This window comes from Dermatophagoides pteronyssinus, unplaced genomic scaffold (genome assembly GCF_027571235.1).
Source record: "Dermatophagoides pteronyssinus isolate colony J.1.1.1.1 unplaced genomic scaffold, Derpt_VIB-CSIC_2022.12 sq0006, whole genome shotgun sequence".
NCBI classification, from domain to species: domain Eukaryota; kingdom Metazoa; phylum Arthropoda; class Arachnida; order Sarcoptiformes; family Pyroglyphidae; genus Dermatophagoides; species Dermatophagoides pteronyssinus.
This window is the reverse complement of record NW_027461530.1, coordinates 2,385,241-2,402,952: the sequence shown is the minus strand read 5'-3', so window position 1 is coordinate 2,402,952 and position 17,712 is coordinate 2,385,241. Positions and strand designations below refer to the sequence as shown.

Below are 17,712 nucleotides of genomic sequence, written 5' to 3'. Positions count from 1 at the left end.
AATGAAATGAAAAAATGGCACGCCTTTGGATTCTTTTTTCGGGTTGTTTGGGGTTAGTTTCATCAGGAATCGTTTATGAATGAAATGAAAAAAAGAATATATTTGGACTGGAGAAGAAGAAAAAGAAATCCGAGAAAAACTTCAATACTCCAGTTGCAATAACTTTTTCAAAAACAAAACGAAACGAAACGGAATGAAAAAATTTACACTTGAAAATTGAAAAATTGAAAGAATTTTACGTTTTGTCAATTCATTCATCATTATCCATCTTTCCGTTAATCTGATTGATCTTGATTTGATCGAGTTTCAGTTATTTTCTCCTTTTTTCTCGCTTTTTTCCCATTGATTGATTAATTTTCAAATAATTCATTCTGATCACATTTCTATTTTGGCTGTTTATTTTTTTTCCCTCAAAAAATTAATAATTGATAAAAAAACGACGATGAGGATGATGTTGATCAATGATACACAATGATGATGATCAATTATTTTCTCTCACCCAATGCGATATAAATTAATTTAGAAAAAAAAACATGGAAGGAATCTGGCGAAACAAAAACCCCTTAATAGATCTGGCCTTGAATACAAATCAAAGAAAAAAAAACTAACACACATCCAGAAAATCAAATAAAAAACACCAAAATATCATTGGTGTTTGGTTTGATTTGATCGGGAAAAATCAAATGTCAATTCGGTTGCTTCTTTTTGAAAAAAAATTTTATTTTATTTTTCATCTGGCTCAATTCACATTTGAAACGAAAAACAGAACAGAGCAAACAGACAGAACGAGATAACATTGTTTTTCATTTTCACTTTCCAATCATTTTTATTTAATTGAATTTCTTTCTCGTACCAAGATTCTCTTTGTTTTACGTTCAGTGTCGTCGACGAAACACACACACACAATCTGAACCAAAAACTTGATCAGAAAAATTCATTTTCAATTCGAATTTGAATCAATGAAAAAAAAATTTTAAAATTTTAAAAATTTAAAAATCAGTCGCTTTTTCCAAAAAAAAACGATCGGGTCGATGTCGAAAAAAATGTGGAAATTTTTAGCTTGACAAAAATGGATAAGGAAAAAAAAGCAAAAAGTAAAATCTTCCATTTCAAGCAATGTTTCAACAAGGAAAAAACTGATCCAGAAAAAGAAAGAAGAAGAAAATATTTTGAAATGATCCACATGTCATCATCATCATCATTGTTATATCGTCGATTAATCATACATATTTTATCCATTGATTGGAATCTTGATGTAAACAAAAACGAAAATAACTTTTTTTTGGTCTGTCTGTTTGACAAACTTTCTATTTTTGATGATGATGATGATGATATTTTTGTGGTTGTTTTTCGATCTTTTCAGGAAATATTTGGAAATTAATTTGAGAAACCAAAAACTCATCATCAAAATCGTTATCTTGAAAAGATAATCTCTTTTTTCAGATTATCAGATGTATTTGGTTTGTTTGTTTTCATTTCTAATTTCTAATCCGAATGTGATGGATGAAAATCCAGAAAGAGAAAAACAGAGAAAATAATCTATTGTACGGTTCGACATGAAAAAAAACTTGAATTTCTTTTCACCGTCCATTGATGAAATCGTTATAACTGTTATTCGATGCTGTGCTGTGTTTGTTTGTTTGTTTTGGATTGGTCGGTTGGTTGGTTGGTCATTTGGTCAATGTTAAATCATCATCATTATCATCATTGTCAATAGACATCGATTGATTCAATGATTTGTATTGATGCTAATAATAACCAACCAACCAAACAATGGTAAAATCCATTGATTCGATTGAAAAAAAAACAAACATTATAAAATGAAATGAACAAGATTTTCTTTCTTTCTTTCTTTTGACTAACATCATGTTTGGTCATTACCACACGACACTGGATCTGTTCATTATTTTTCTGTTTCTGTTTTTTTCTGTTTGTTCTACAATTGCTGTTCAGACCACATAAAAGTTGCCTGTTTATATTGATCATCATCATCATTATAACCGGATTGTATCCGGTAACCAAAATAACCGCAACAACAACAACAACAACATTGTTCAGATCTTCAGATGAATAAGCAAATTTTTTTGATGAAAAGAAAAACAGAAAACGATATTGATTTCATTTCATTTTATTGATTTCTGTTGAATTCAATTATAGTTTTTCTTTTTTTAAATTATAGAAAGTTTTTTTTTGAAAAACAACAAACAGGATGACCTGGTTAAAAATTTTAACTAGCATCCCTGAATGATGATTATGTCGATCATTATGGTTTAAAAAAAACCTTGGCATGGATTTTTTTTTCTCCTCACAATTTAGACAATTTACACGTGCTTCAACAACAACAACAACAAATTTTTTTTTTGTAATAATCCATTTACGGAAATATAACGATAATAATGATCATAAAAAACTTTTACTTAAAATGGTAACAACAACATCTTAATTATCATGTTTTAAAAAAAGAAAAGTGATTTTTGTTACACACTATAACTACCACGCGCAGATAATCATTCTCGTTACATAAATAAATTTAAAAAAAGTTATAATTTTTTTTTGCAAAATTTTATAAATAATAATCTTTGTTGTATAAATAAAATAACAAAATTTTTTGATCATCATCATCGTTATAATACATGTAATATTCATCAAATGAAAGTAGGAAAGAAGAGAAAAAATTGGTCAATTTTTGTTCATTGTTTGTTCAAATTGATTTGGCCCCAAATAAATCATTTTCATTTGAATCATTATCATTATCACCAGATATTTTTGTTACAATATCAAAATGTATAATATCACTATTATTATCATCACCATTAATACCACCACCATTAATATTACTATTACCACCACCAAGTAAACGTTTTGATTCAATTGATTCATCATTTTTTTCATTGTTTGTAAATAATAATGATTGATTTTTTAATGATGAATGTGAATCGATAGCTATAATTTTTAGATTGAAGAAAAACAGAGATTATTTTTAAAAAATTGGAATGTTTTTTTTACAAAATAATAATAATTACCTGAATATGAATCTTTAACTTTAAGCATAACATGTATGATAATACCCAACAAGCAAACAATTAAACCAATAAAATTTGTTAAACTCATTTGATCACCATTAAAATTAACAGCTAAATATAATGTAAAAATTTCTTTGAATATACCGGCTAATGATAATGTTAAACTTGAGGTAAATGTTAACAAAAGATATTCAGAAAATTCCATTAAAAATGCTAAAAATGAACCAATCATTATTTGATGCCAAAAATCTGGTATCATTTCTAATGTTGGAAAATCATTTTTATTCAATGATGTTGATGGATGATGATCATCATAATCAATATAATTTATAGATGGTAATATTTCAAAAATAAATGCTAATGGTAATAGGCCAATAATCATCCATGGTTGTATATGATACATCATATCGATTGGATGGCTTAATGCTAATTGTTTGGAAAAAAAGAAAGAATATTCATTATTATCAGTATCATCCAATACGCATCCTTCTATACACCACACTTACAACTTTCTTTACGTTGCATTAATTTTTGTGATAATGTCCATCGTAAACCACTAAGCATTGATGCACTAAGTACAAGTAAAAATCCATTCAATTGAAATTGTGTTGATTTATATGTAAACATAAATAGACCAATCGATATCAATGATACAACGATTATTAATGATAATCGCTATACAAAAGTGTGTGAAACGAAAAGGAAATGATAAAAATTAACGGATAAAAACTTGACCTTGAATTTTTGTTTTGTTTTTTTAAAGTTACCTTTTTTTCCAAATCTAATAATAATGCAAATGCAAGTATAAATATAATACATGTTGACTTAGTCATTGTATACAATGAGATCGTTATAAATTCAAAACTCCAATTTGAAAAACCAATATCTAATGCTGAAGCAATACCAGGTAATGATATTCGTCTAAGATTATCTTTCCAATGTAATGTTATTCGGGTTATACCGGTTATTTGTCGATATAACCAACGAAATAATGATGCCAATGCAAATTTTATAATCAAATGACAAACAACAATTATTAATGGATAATGAAAACGCTGTTTGAGAAAAACAAAAAACAATTAGAAAATTTGATATTTAGAAAATCAGTAAGCAAAAACAAAACAAACAAACTTTGATAAACCATTTTTGATAGAATGTAATACCAATGGAAAATGTATAATAAATCAATATTAAACCAATGGTACGAAATATAATGAAAAATTGTCGTTCCCAATGTGATTTCATTGTTATTGTTGTTGATATAGTTTTTCTCATTGAAATCATAAAATTAGTAAATTTTTTCGAATAAAATTTATAAATTGAAGTCTTCATTGATGATGATCAATACTGGGATACAATAAATTGAACAGTATCCATAAAGTGAAAAAAAAAATTACACATTCGTTTCCTCTTTATGCACACACAAACAAACGATTGTTTGTTTGATTATTATTGGAAAAAAAAGCTTGATTTTTTTGCAGATCAAACAACACAACAGTAAATATTATCGGTATAAACAGGACCCGCCATTAAATTTAATCTGTAACCACCAACGAGAAGAGAAAAATGAAAATGATAAGATTATGGAATTGGCATGACAAAAAAATATAGCAAACATTGGCAAATCCTGGCTTTGTTGGTGGCTGGTTGATTTTCACGATCAAATCAAATCAATTTGATGACCAAAATTGTTTTCGCGTTTTTTTTCAATTATCATCATCATCATCATCATTTTTTCGTCCAATCTTGTTGATATTTCAGAAATTGTGACCAAAAAAACAAAACAAACGAAAAATGGCACGTTTTCAATTATGTTATCACATCGAAAAAAAGAAAGAAATAACGTTCGATAATCGTCGTTGATATAGACGTAATCAATTCATTTAGTTTTTTGTTTTTGTTTATTCAATATTTATTATGCGATTTTCTTTTAGTGGCCAAAATATAATGTAATTTTAGAGTGAAGAAAAAAAAATGTTTGGCATGCGCATTGGCCAATGTTATGAGATATGAGGGCAGTTCGAATCCATTTTTTATTTCAATGGCGATTTCTTTGTTTTGTTTTGTTTTGTTTGGAACTTTGGAACAAAACAAAATGAATGAAGGTTACGGCTGAAAATTGAAACTTGAGACTCTCTTTTTTTATATTGTGGGGGATGAAAAAATAAAAACAAAACAAAACAAAACAAACAAACATTTATTACAGGTGTGCGCTTGACCTCTACTTTTAATGATATCTCTTTCTCTCTCTCTCTGTGTGTTTTTTCAAACATAATCAATCGATTATCGAACCTGTTTCATAATCAAATATGATGTTTATGAAAAACGAGAGAAAAACTATTATCAGGTAGATTTAAAATATCAAAAAAGTCTTTTTAATAAAAATCGAATGTTTGTTTTCAAATATTATCAATTATCAATTTTTGATTTTTTGCACCGTCAACTGTCGCCATCTATCCGACATTTTCGTTAAACTTTTTTTCTTATCATCATTTTATTGTTGTTATTGATTTCCGTTCGATTTGTTGTTTTTGTTGAATTTGATTCCATCATCGAATTTGAATCTGAATCCGAATCATCATCGTCATTATCATCTCCAGAATTATCATCGGTAAGTTCCGATCCATCATCATCATCATCATCTTGATTGATTTTTTTATCATTTTTCGCAGATAATGATGATGATTTCGATTGTGGTAATCGATTCTTTATGGATCGTCCAAATGATTGAATTTTTTTCTTATTATCATCTTTATTTGCTGTTGTTGTTGTTTGATTCGATGTTTTATCACTTGATTTCAAAAAATTCTTTTTCTGATTTATCGATATTTCAGGTGTTGAATTGAAACGTTTTAAAACCGATGAACGATTTTTTTTGTTTTGACCAGATTTTTTTACCAAACGTTTATCATCATTATCATCATCGTTATCATCATCATCATTATCGCTACGACTTTTACCGGATGATTTTTGATTTGATGCAACGATATCATCGTCAGTATCATCACTTGGTTCACTATGGTGGTCACTATTTTCATCATTTCTTGAATCATCTTCATCATCGTCGTCATCGTTTTCTTCGTCATCTTCATTTTCTTCATCCGAATCCAAACCATTATCCATCATTTGATTTGATCGTTGATTTTTAAATTGAAAAAATTCATTAAAATATTTTAAATCTTTTGTTGGATTCATTTCATCCAAAATATGTTTATAAATATAAGTTAAATTATTGAATGATTTCATTGTAAATCTTAGTTCGGTTAATATTAATTTCAGCAATAATTTCTATGTTTTTTCGGTAAATCAAAAATTACAAATTACAAATTACAAAATTAATCTGCATACCTTGAATACAATATTCTTTTTAATTTCATATTGTTGAATGGATTTTTGTAAAAATTTTTCCACTTTTTTATCATTATTTTTATTGATTGTTTTATCTAAACGTTCCATACTTTGACTTCGACGTTTAGAAGCGGTTAATCTTTGATTCGTTGTTGATGATGATCGAATCCAATTCAAACTTCGATTTGAATCCAACATTTTATTCGTATTTGATCGTAGTTCTTCCTGATCATTTTAGTGAAACAAGAAGAAAAATTAAAAGTTTTAAAACCAATGTTAAAAACTCGACAGACTTACCCGTTGTTTTTGTAATGTTTCACCATATTCCGAATATAATGGAAGTAATTTATCTTCCAGATATAGAATCTGTTTGAAAAATACGTATTTTTTCAGTTAATAGTAAGGTAAGAATATTCTTTTTACCTCTGAATCACGATGATCTTGTATCAAACGAAATATTTTCGATAATTCCTGTACAGTACGTTTTGAACTTGGATTCAATATCTCGGTTTGTGAAATTTGATTCAATTTTTCTGCTACAATATCACCTGCATCACGCAATTTTCCATTACGTTTTGCATATAATGATATTGATTGTATTAATGTGGACATTTGTTTTTCATAATTTTCACCACGTACCAATAGATAACGTATTTTGGATTTTCTTTTCAATCAAAATAAAAATATCAAACCAAAAGTAATCAAAATGAAAGAACAAATTAATTTCAAAAGCAACCTTCAATCTCCAAAAAAAATTACCTGCTAATATTGTTGGTTGTTCGGCCATTATCATCATTTGAAATATTAAGCTGTTGCTTATTACGATTTTTTCCAACCATTTTTTTTTTCGTTTGATAAAGATTTTCAATATTTGAATCAAACTATGTTGTTACTTGGATAATGTCAGTTTATTCAGTGTTTGATGATGATGAGAATCTATCTCCCAAACTGAAAGTTTTTTGGAAATGTTTTTTACTTTCTCCTCGGTTTTTGTTATTATCATTTTTTATTTTTTTCGCTGGTTTCTAGAGTTTCCAATATGTGTATCCTCTCTATATAAAAATTGGTTAGGTTTCGGTTTGTTTGGTAATGACCATCATCGCTATGGTAACCAGAAAATTTTATTTTTTTCCCATCGATTATTATTGTGTTTACCTTGAAAACACACACACACACTTCATCATCATTTTTTGTTTGTCGTTTTTTTTCCTTGGCCTCTCTCTCTCTCTCTCTCTCTCTATTGCTTCACTTCACTTTCCATATTCATCATCCATTTGAATTAAATTGACATTGACATTATATGCAAACCGGTAATATGTTTACCAAGAATAGCATAAGATTATTGACAACCAATTTTTGTCAAACAAAACTAATCAAAAATAGAAAAAAAAACTTGAACCAAGTACAGCCAAATACAGAATATTACGCAAGTTCAATATGCAATATACCTTGGATTCTCGATTTTGCTTTCAATATCATTTTTATTTATTTATTTAGTTAATTTTACAAAAAAAAAATAATAATTTTATAAAGGTAAAACTTTTTTTTTTTTTTTGGTTTGGTTTGGTTTTTTCATGATTTTCTTTTGGTTTTTTTAAAAGAAATGTACAATTTTACAATTAAATCGATAAACGACCTACACTATGGCTTTGTGATCGATCGAATCAATCGATCGACTGAAAATCATTAGTTAGTTATTAATCGGGGGGAAAAAAAGGCACATTTTGTTTCATCACCAGGTTTTGTAATTTGAAGAAATCATTAAATTAAGTAGTCAAGTGTGTGTGGTGTGTAAAGGATGTTTTGTGGATTTTTTTGAAATTTTCATGGTTTGAGATCAAACAACGATGGCACTGATGGTTCAATCATTATCATCAATATTTTCAACATCAATCTCGACATCATCATCGATATTCGTGGCTGATGTCGATGATGATGATAAGATTTTTTTATCCATAAGAATTTCTTTATTATTGATTAAATTCAATTCTTGTTGATTTTTTTGTCGTCGTCGTTGTTGTTGATTCGTATTTTCAATCAAGTTCAATGCGCTAATGGAATTCTGTTGTTGCTGGGGTTGTTTTAAATTGGGTAAATGTGCAGGTGGAGGGCATCGGCTTGTCGTTGTCATATTGAACGGTTTTGAGCAAATATTTGTCATTGATGATGTCGATGATGAAGAACTGGACGATGAACTTAAACTTGAAACAATCGATGATGATCGTGATGATGATTTACTAGTAGTGGACATTCCTGTTTGTTTACTTGTCAACGTAACAACAATATCACCAACAATCAAACGACGACAATTTAATCCATAATGTTTTAATGTATTCCGGGGGGAATATGAACTCCATCCTTCTTGATAAACAAAATATGGATGATCGATTGGTGAATCCAACGATACTTTTATACGTGTTTGTCCTATTAGAAAATTTATTCGTATTTGTTGTTGTTGTTGTTGTTCTGAATGGTTGTTCTTTTTATTAACACTATTCGATGATTTTTCCTTTATAGCTACGATTTCAGCCAATTCAATACAAAATTTTTCATTAAATGTTGCACTTTCAATAAAATCATTGGTTGATAATTGTTCAATTTTTTTCAAATTTCCATCACCTAATTTTATTGTTGATCCTTTACGAAAATATTCCGGGAATAAATTCGTTGTTGTTGCGGAAGATTTCTTTGTTTGTTGTGGTTGTAAAAATTCTTGATTCTGTAGTTTCTTTTTATCCGCAGTTTCTTTTAACAATAAAGAATTTGTCGACGATGACGTTGATTTTGTTGAAAATTTTGTCGTTTTTAATTTATTTGATTTTGAAGTTTGATTCTGACAACTACTTCCACTGTTACCACTACCACTGGTAATATTGGCGGGAAATTCAAAACATTTTTCCATCGACGAATGATGATTATGATTTGATGATTGATTTGGAATTGGTGGTGCTGATAATGGTATTTGATGATGATGATGATTATGATGATGATCAAAATATTTTAAATCCATTAATCCATTATTGTTTGTATATGGTAATGGTGATGATGTAGTCGACGATGTTGTTGGTGGCAGTTGATGACGACTTGATGATGATGAATATAATAATGGTGATGGTAAAAATGCACTATGTTGTCTGCTAAATGCATTGCTATTAACAACATTTAAACCATTATCGCTTTGGCTTTTATTAATAATATTAATATTTGGTGGTTTTAATAATAATCGTTGTTTACGTAATGATGTCGTTGATGATGATGATGAGGAATTATTGCTCGATTGATTATCGATTATCGATTGTTGTTGTTGTTGTTGTTGTTGTTTAGTCTTATCCGATCCATCCAAAATTTTTCTCTTAAGACTTGTTTGCTGTTGTTGCTGTTGTCCATCACTGGGATTATTATTATTATTACTGGATTTATCATTTTCAGGTGGCAGTAGTAAATTATCACATTTCAAACGATTTGCAGTGAGATCAATAATTTGATTGTTGTTGTTGTTGTTGTTGATTTTCGTTGGTTGATTCTCTTTTATTGTTGGACTATTCAATGTTGTTGTTGTCGTCGATTGTTGTTGTTGTTGTTGTTGATATTGTAAATGCTGATGCTGATGATCATTTGGAAAAATTGATTCATGAAAAAATATCGACGATGGATTTGCTGTTGTTGGCGTTGATGGCGACGATTGTTGATGCTGATGATGTTGATGGTGATTATGAATTGGATTTGGCACAATAAATGGTGAAATAGGTGGTTGCTGTTGATTTGTCGGTGATGCAGCAGCGGCTGCTGCTGCTGCAACTACCGCTTGTTGTTGATAATAAGAATAAATCGATGGCATTAGATAATGTGATGGATATGTTGTTGTTGTTGATGAAAATGCTGATGGTGATGTTGGATTTGGCCTTAAATGACCCGATTGTGATGGTGGTGGTGGTGGATATGATGATAATGGACTGTTGTTGTTGATGGTGGAAGAATTTGTTGTTGTTGGTAATATAAAAGCGTTATTGGATAATGGTGATAATGATGATGATGAAGAATTCGACCATGTAAGATCTGTAATGAAAAAATTGAAACAAAGTTAAAACCAAAAAAATCAAAAAGTAATAAAAATAAATTTCCCGGGAAAAAATATTACCCAGATATTTTTTTTTATTTCCAAGAAACTTACCCGGATTCGATTGCATAACCGTATTGTTTGTACATTTTTGTATTGTTGTTGTTGTTGTTGGTGATGATAATGGTGAACGATTGTTGATTGTCTGTTTCCCGGGCGATGATAATGATGATGAAAAATGTAACAATTTTTCCTTATTATTGTTAGTAGTAGAATCTGTTATCGATTTGAATGCTGATTTTAATTGTTCTGCAGTACTATTGCTGCTGCTGCTGCTGGTGGTGGTTGTTGTCTTGGTTTTTAAATTCAAATTTTCCATTAAATAATCTGAATATTTTGCGGTAATATTTTTACCGCTTCCGATTAAATGCGGTGAATGCGGTAATTCATTATTATTATTATCGCTTTTACGTTGATTTAGGATTTTCGAATCATTTAAATTTGTTTGATTGGTGGTAATCCACGATAATTGATGATGCGAATGCGGATGATTATGTGGATTCATTGCAGAAAGATAACCAGGAGAAGGTGGAGGTGGTGGTGGTGGAAAAGGAAACGCAGTGTTTAATGTTGGAGAATTTAATGTTGGTGTTGTTACAGATTGATCCGATGATGATATTAATCGATGATTTAGTTGGTGGTGGTGGTGGTGGTGATATTGATTGACATGATTATGTAGATTGTTACCATTTGATGGTATAATCGATTGATTAGCCATTGGCATTGATGTAAATATATTGGTAGTCATTTCATTTAAAGTTTATTAGTTTCAAATAAAAGAATTTCAATGTTTTTCATTCATTCATTCAATATTGTCCATCAGTTTCGTTCTATGTGTGAAAAATTGGAAAAAAAATTGAAAAAATTAATGAAATTTTACGTCAAAAAAATTATAAAGGAAAAAAAACGTTCGAGAAAACAAGAACATTCATTTGAAACGATGAAAAGAAAAAAGAAAAAAGAAAAAAGATTATCATCAAAATTGACATTGGATTATATTGGGAATTGCACTGGTTTGTTGCTTTGCACTGTGTTGCTTTACACACACTTGATATTGATCCGTCCGGTATATTCACATCACATAACTACAAAGGAAATACAACAACAACAACAAAATTCAAGCAGAAATAAGCGACAAATTAATTCAACATTTTTTCATTATAAATGTAACGTTGAATTAGCTAACCAACCAAAAATGATATGAATTTTGTTTTTGCTTTTTTCATATAACCATATTCAGACACACACAGAGAGAGTGTGTGTGAGAGAGAGAAATGACGTAACTATTTTTTTCAAAACAAATGAAAAAAAAACGGATATGATAATGATGATGATGATCTTATCGAGAGTGAAAAACAAATGCATGAATATTTTGGTTGTTGTTTTTTATTTTTTGGAAACTAAAATAAAAAAATTTTGTTTGATTTTGGAAAATCGATTTTTTTTATTCAAAACTCTCTTTTCCACCATATAAACATTTGATGATTTGATTTTTCTCATTGAAAAGGGTTTGTTATTTTTTTTCTTTTTTTTTGCCAAAATAATAAACAAGGATGTATTGATTTTTGATTGAATTGAATGACGTTTGTTGGAATGCAATTTCGAATGATGATGATATTTGGCTGAAGAATTTCGAAAAAAAAAACAAAATTTTTTTATATCATCGCCGTCGTCGTTAAAATCAAATTTGAAATTATCATTTTGTGTGCTGAATTCTGCCCGAAAAAAAAAATTTCAAGCAAAAAAAACCAAAACACACCCGAAACGAAATTATGAATATTCTAAATATTCAAATTTCAATTATCAATCATCATTAAAACCGTAGAAAAAAACAATAATGATAATGGTAATTACCGTAATAATTTAGGTTTCACATTGATCGGGTGTGTGTAATGACAATCAGAATTTTTCAATCAAAGGAATCAGATTTCATTTTTTTTTTTTTTTTTGTAATTAATTAACTAATTAAAAAACAAAATTTTTCAACAAAAATCATCCCATAATTAATCATATTAATTGCGAAATGGAAATGGCGAAACGGAACTTATTTTTTTTTTTTTTGTCTATTTCTACTCTATCTACTATGTCAATAAACAAAAAAAAAACATCCATATTGTTTATCTTATCTTATCGACTATAATGACTTAACCATAAAAAAATTGATGCCAATTTGTTATATACAGGAATGTGCAAACTATTATTTTTGTTCAAACAAAATTCTTCTAAACCAAAAAGGGTACGAAGATACGAAAAACAAAACTGAAAAACAAAAAAAATCTACATAAAGTGATAAATAAACACACAGCTAAAATGTTCAGGGAAAGAAAAATAAAAATTGTTGTTGTTGTTGAATATCATCCTCGAAAAAACAAGGTAGAAAAAAAGGTGATAAATGTAATCATCAAACGATGAAAACGATGAAAATCCATTCACTTTAACTTTAACCACGACCGTGACCGAAAAGCAGCGATATTTTAACCAAACAAATCGGTCAAAGTTCTCTCTCTCTCTCTCTCTTGTTGAATAATGTTTCTTCGGGCAACAATTTTTTTTTTTTTTTTTGGTGATCATCAAGTGGTGGTGATGATGGTGGAAAGATGAGTAAAAAAAACCCGAGAAAACTAAATAAGACAAACAGAAAAAAAATCCTAAATTTATCATCATCATGAAAAATCTTTTAGTTTAAAAAACAGCATCTTTTTTTCAACATTTCAACAGGTATTTTTTCATTCACATTTTATTCACAAACATTCAGGTACATTGACATTGACCTCTGTCCATCTTATGTGTGTGTGTGTGTTTGCTGTGTAAATGTTTGTCATATCATTTTTTTTTTCTTCTACAAAAAGATGTTTGCAGAGAAGACAGAAAAGCAAAATCTGGACAAACGAAGACGACTACGACAAAGTTAATAAGCGATAAAATCATCAGGTTGAATGAATGAAACGTGAATTCAATCCGTCGATGTTTAGATGCGAAAAAAAAGAAAAATAAAAAAATAGTGAGATAGCATCGCCGTCGTCGTTTGGATGTTACAAAAATTGTAATTTGAAAAAAGAAATGTTTATCGACAGTATCCGGTATTTTTTTCATTTTCAAATGGAATGGTGACGTCAATTTGTAACAGCCAACCAAATTCAGATCAGATAAATGATGATGCTGATTGGTAAAATTTCAAAATTATTTAACCCTTTTAACGACCGAGAAAACATTTTTTCGGATCAAAAACGTAAAAAGAAATGTTTTTCATCAATTTTTTTCTATAAAAGAAAAAATTCTCATTAATTTTTCTCACTTAACACTTTTTTTTTACACAGAAAAAAAAGTAATCAAAGTGTTATTCGCTGTTTATTTATTTATTTTTTTCTTCCTATCTCTCTCTCTCTCTCTCTCTCTCTCTCTCTCTCTCTCTCTCTCTCTCTCTCTCTCTCTGCTGATGCAAAAATGTAAATAGAATTTATATTTTTAACAACAACCAACCAAAAAACGAAGATTATTCATTCATTTAGCAAACAAACAAACAAACAACAAACAAACTGTTCATACAAAAACACGAATGAAGCGAACTTATTTCAATTTGCACTGAAATCCAAATAGGATAAAAAAAAAACAGAAGAGAAACAAAACGAAAGATGAAGATGATGAATCGAAAATTAACTTGGCACATTTACGGAAATATAAATAAATAAAAAAAATCAAACAAACAAAGAATTTGAATTCTTCTTTCAACCAAGATGATGAATAAAGATGTAGAGCAGCAGCAAAACAAAAAGCAAAGACAGGCCAAACACACACATTGAAAAAATGATGTCAACACTTTATCTGTTGAAAAACATTCAAATCCATAATGAATGAATGAATCATCAATGGGAAAAAGAAAAAGAAAAGAAAAGAGATCTTTGAACATACAATATTTATTAAGTAATCATTTTGATGATGATTATGAGTAGAAATCACTGAAAATCACACTGAAATTCAAACATTCATGTGAATTCCCATAGAAATACGAATATATGATGTTTGCTTTTTGGTTTATTTAGTGGTTTGATTTTTGATGATGATAATAATCAGCGATTATTGATTATTGATGATTTTAATCGTTGTTGTTGTTGTTGTTGCTGGTGGTGATGATAATTGTTTGATGGATTTTTGTTTTTTGTTGTTGATGATGATCATTTTGTTTGTTGATTATTTTCCTTTCACTAATCTCTCTCATAATCAATTATATAGATGCGATACATGTTTACGATAAACGATAAACAGAATTTGAATAAAACTTTTTTCGATTGATTGATTGATTGATTGACATTTTTGTCAAAATGAACACACAGCTAAACTAAATGATGTGATATGATTGGAAAAATGTAAATAAATAAACACTGTGTGTTGTTGTAGACGAAACGTTTTTCGAAAAACTTTCAATATTTTCGATTATTGATTATTGGGGATTCTCGATGGTGATCATCATCATTCAAATTTGCAATGTTTTTTTTTCAGTCACGAATTTTAATTTGATTTTCGATTTTTGATTTTCGAAAAAAGAAATGCATCAACAAGTTGTTATTCTCTCACACTGCTGTGTCTGTATGGGATAAGTGTAATAAGTGTTACATTCTTGGTCATTGAACGTTGGATGGATGCATAAACACAAATCAAAATCAAAACAAAACAGAATAAAAATTGGAAAAAAAAACAACAACATTCATTTCAATAGAGATTATTATCTAAGAAGAAAAAAACGGGGTGATTATTCGGTGATAAAAAAAAGGGGGTTAACAAAAATGAATGAATGAATGGAAAAAAGCAACCAAAACAGACAAATTCTTCGGTTACATAAGCGTGTTTGCGCACGTACGTGTATGCACCGAATGGAAGCTACAAACAAACTGAAAAAGAAAAAAAGAAAAATCTTAACGAAAATCCTACACGAACAAACGAAGAAAACGTAAACGATTTTTTTTTTGAATTTTTCCTCTTCGTCGTCGTCGTCTTGGTTCACACACACACAAACACACGCTGGACTAAGAAAAACGAAGAAGAAGAAGCCAAAGCCAAAACATCGTCGTCGGTTGTCGTGGTCTTCGTCTTCGTTGATCGTTGAATCTTTACTTGTTTTTTTTTTGCTCTTCTCACACGATCAATGCGCGAAATAAAAATGAATTGAATGAACACACCATACACACAGTGAAAAAAGAAAACTTTTTTTCGAAAAAAAACTCACGAAGCTTTCCCTTTATTCATATCTTTTTGAACGTATCACTTCGTAACTTCGACATCGTCGTTCTTTTCGTAGTTTTTTTTCATTTCTCCCGGTTTTTCATTTTCCACAACTACCATCCAGTCAAACATTGAATGGTGGAAAGTAAGACCCAGGAGTTTTTTCTTTTTTTCTTCTACACACTTTCTTGGTCTTCAAAAACGAAAACGAAAATCTTTGAAAGCTCAATTCATGTGGTTCATCATCAACATCGTCAAAGTTTATGATGATGATGCATCGAGGAGGTATATTGATGAACAGCTTGGTTTGGTTTATGTTTGGCTTGTTTTTTTTTTGATTTTTTTTTTTTTTTTTGGTTGTCGTGATGAATCCAAGCAAGGTAAATCAGAGAGAAGAAAATATCCAACCAATCAAGAGAACCATAAAGGTGAAAGGTGAAGTTTGCCCTTAGTTTATTTGACGATGACGATGATGTTGATGAGATGAGACACGAATCACACAAACAAATCGATAAATATCACATACAAACAAACAAACGAAAAAAAATAACACGGTGGACACACACAGGTGATCACTCAGAAGATTCTTCGGTTTGATGATAATATTTGGATCAAAAACACCAAATGATGATGATGGTGATAGAGAGAAAAAGAATGTACGATTCACCTGTGTTCATAAACTTTTTTTTACCTGATTTGCACGTGTGTTTTTCCATTCATTCAGTCTTATTTGATCAAAATCCCCAGATTGTTTGTTTGTTTACTTTATTGATTTGTATTTCACACACACACACACAACAAACAAAACATCCAACCTTTTTTTATGGCTTTTTTTCAAAACTAAAAAACTAACTAAATATTCCTTTTGATTAGTGAATCCTCTCGTTTATGAATGGAATTTTATCTCACAAAAAAACGAAAAAAGATTCTCATTTTTTTCTATTTTTTATTGATGTATGATTTTAGATAATCTTCTCTGTGTATTATTAACATTTGTAAGACATTTGTCAACAATCAATTTGGTTTGTTTGGTTTTTTTTTGCTTTTTACATTCAGAAAACATCATCTTATCATCATCAAACAAACAAACATGATTTCTATCTCTGCTTTTTTTGAATTTAGATTTTCTTCTCTTTCTAAGGGGATTTGTTGTTGTTGTTTTGTTGTTTGTTGTTCTTTAAATATTTATTCAAGAGTTTCTGTGTATTCACAACGATGATGATAAATAAAAATGCAAAATCGCAGCAGGTTAGAGAAACAAAAAAAAGGTGCAAAGAAGAAATAAAATGTACCGTATAACCAACCATCAGGTGATACAGGTGTTCATCCAAATTTTTGGTTGATTTGGGTGTTACTGATTCTGAAAACAAAAAGGGACAGACAATCTGAAATAAAAAATGTTTGGAATGTTTTTCTCAGAAAAAGTTTTACAGACAATTTTTCTCTCTGATTATTTTCAAATTTACCAAAAAAAAAGGTTTTTATTGATTTATCAAAATAACAAAATCAGATAAGCAAAAAGTAAAAATGAAAATGATTTAAAAAATCATTAATCAAAACACACACACTTGTTGATTGATTGATTGATTGAATGGATTTGGATTATATCTTACAGTAATGTTGTTGTTGTTGTTTCTGTTGATAAATCCCGATTCATCATAATAACCATAATAATGATAATGATCTATTTTTTCTCTTTCTCTCTCTCTCTCTCTCTCTCTCTCTCTCTCTCTCTCTCTCTCTCTCTCTCTCTCTCTCTCTCTCTCTCTCTCTCTCTCTCTCTCTCTCTCTAAATTGATTGTTTTGTTGTTGTTGTTGTTGTTTGTCATTCATTGTTATATTTTGTTATTGTTGTTGTTGTTGTTGCCCATCAACGACAACAACAACAACAACAATAATGACAAGATCTTTTGATAGAGATAATCAAAAAAAAAGAAAAAAAAAGAAAAACATTTTGAATTTTATCAAATTTTTGTTTTTGTTTTTGATATCTTTATTTATATGACC

General features: G+C 29.1%; 3 protein-coding genes across 5 annotated transcripts; all 3 read right to left on the bottom strand.

The window, feature by feature from the left end:
• Positions 1 to 2,397: 2,397 nt before the first annotated feature.
• Positions 2,398 to 4,896, bottom strand: LOC113793991 (solute carrier family 35 member C2). Its single transcript, XM_075820512.1, has 6 exons — positions 4,640 to 4,896; positions 4,155 to 4,563; positions 3,791 to 4,078; positions 3,530 to 3,698; positions 3,024 to 3,449; positions 2,398 to 2,943 (listed from the first exon to the last, which is right to left on the bottom strand). The coding sequence occupies exons 2-6, from the start codon at positions 4,353 to 4,355 to the stop codon at positions 2,702 to 2,704; spliced, it is 1,326 nt and encodes a 441-aa protein (XP_075676627.1). The 5' UTR covers positions 4,356 to 4,563; positions 4,640 to 4,896; the 3' UTR covers positions 2,398 to 2,701.
• Positions 4,897 to 5,375: 479 nt separating this feature from the next.
• Positions 5,376 to 7,708, bottom strand: LOC113793989 (uncharacterized). Its single transcript, XM_027344068.2, has 5 exons — positions 7,131 to 7,708; positions 6,795 to 7,035; positions 6,669 to 6,737; positions 6,372 to 6,596; positions 5,376 to 6,311 (listed from the first exon to the last, which is right to left on the bottom strand). Exons 1-5 carry the CDS (start codon positions 7,208 to 7,210, stop codon positions 5,493 to 5,495), a joined length of 1,434 nt encoding a protein of 477 aa, XP_027199869.2. The 5' UTR covers positions 7,211 to 7,708; the 3' UTR covers positions 5,376 to 5,492.
• A 124-nt stretch (positions 7,709 to 7,832) lies between these two features.
• Positions 7,833 to 16,576, bottom strand: LOC113793982 (uncharacterized). Of its 3 annotated transcripts, none has more exons than XM_027344060.2 (3): positions 14,398 to 16,576; positions 10,543 to 11,318; positions 7,833 to 10,427 (listed from the first exon to the last, which is right to left on the bottom strand). In XM_027344060.2, exons 2-3 carry the CDS (start codon positions 11,234 to 11,236, stop codon positions 8,233 to 8,235), a joined length of 2,889 nt encoding a protein of 962 aa, XP_027199861.2. In that variant the 5' UTR covers positions 11,237 to 11,318; positions 14,398 to 16,576; the 3' UTR covers positions 7,833 to 8,232. The 3 variants fall into 3 exon arrangements, with proteins under 3 accessions (XP_027199861.2, XP_075676626.1, XP_027199862.2); XM_075820511.1 differs by having other exon boundaries at positions 15,710 to 16,576; XM_027344061.2 differs by lacking the exon at positions 14,398 to 16,576 and adding an exon at positions 11,476 to 11,673.
• Between the last annotated feature and the right edge of the window lie 1,136 nt (positions 16,577 to 17,712).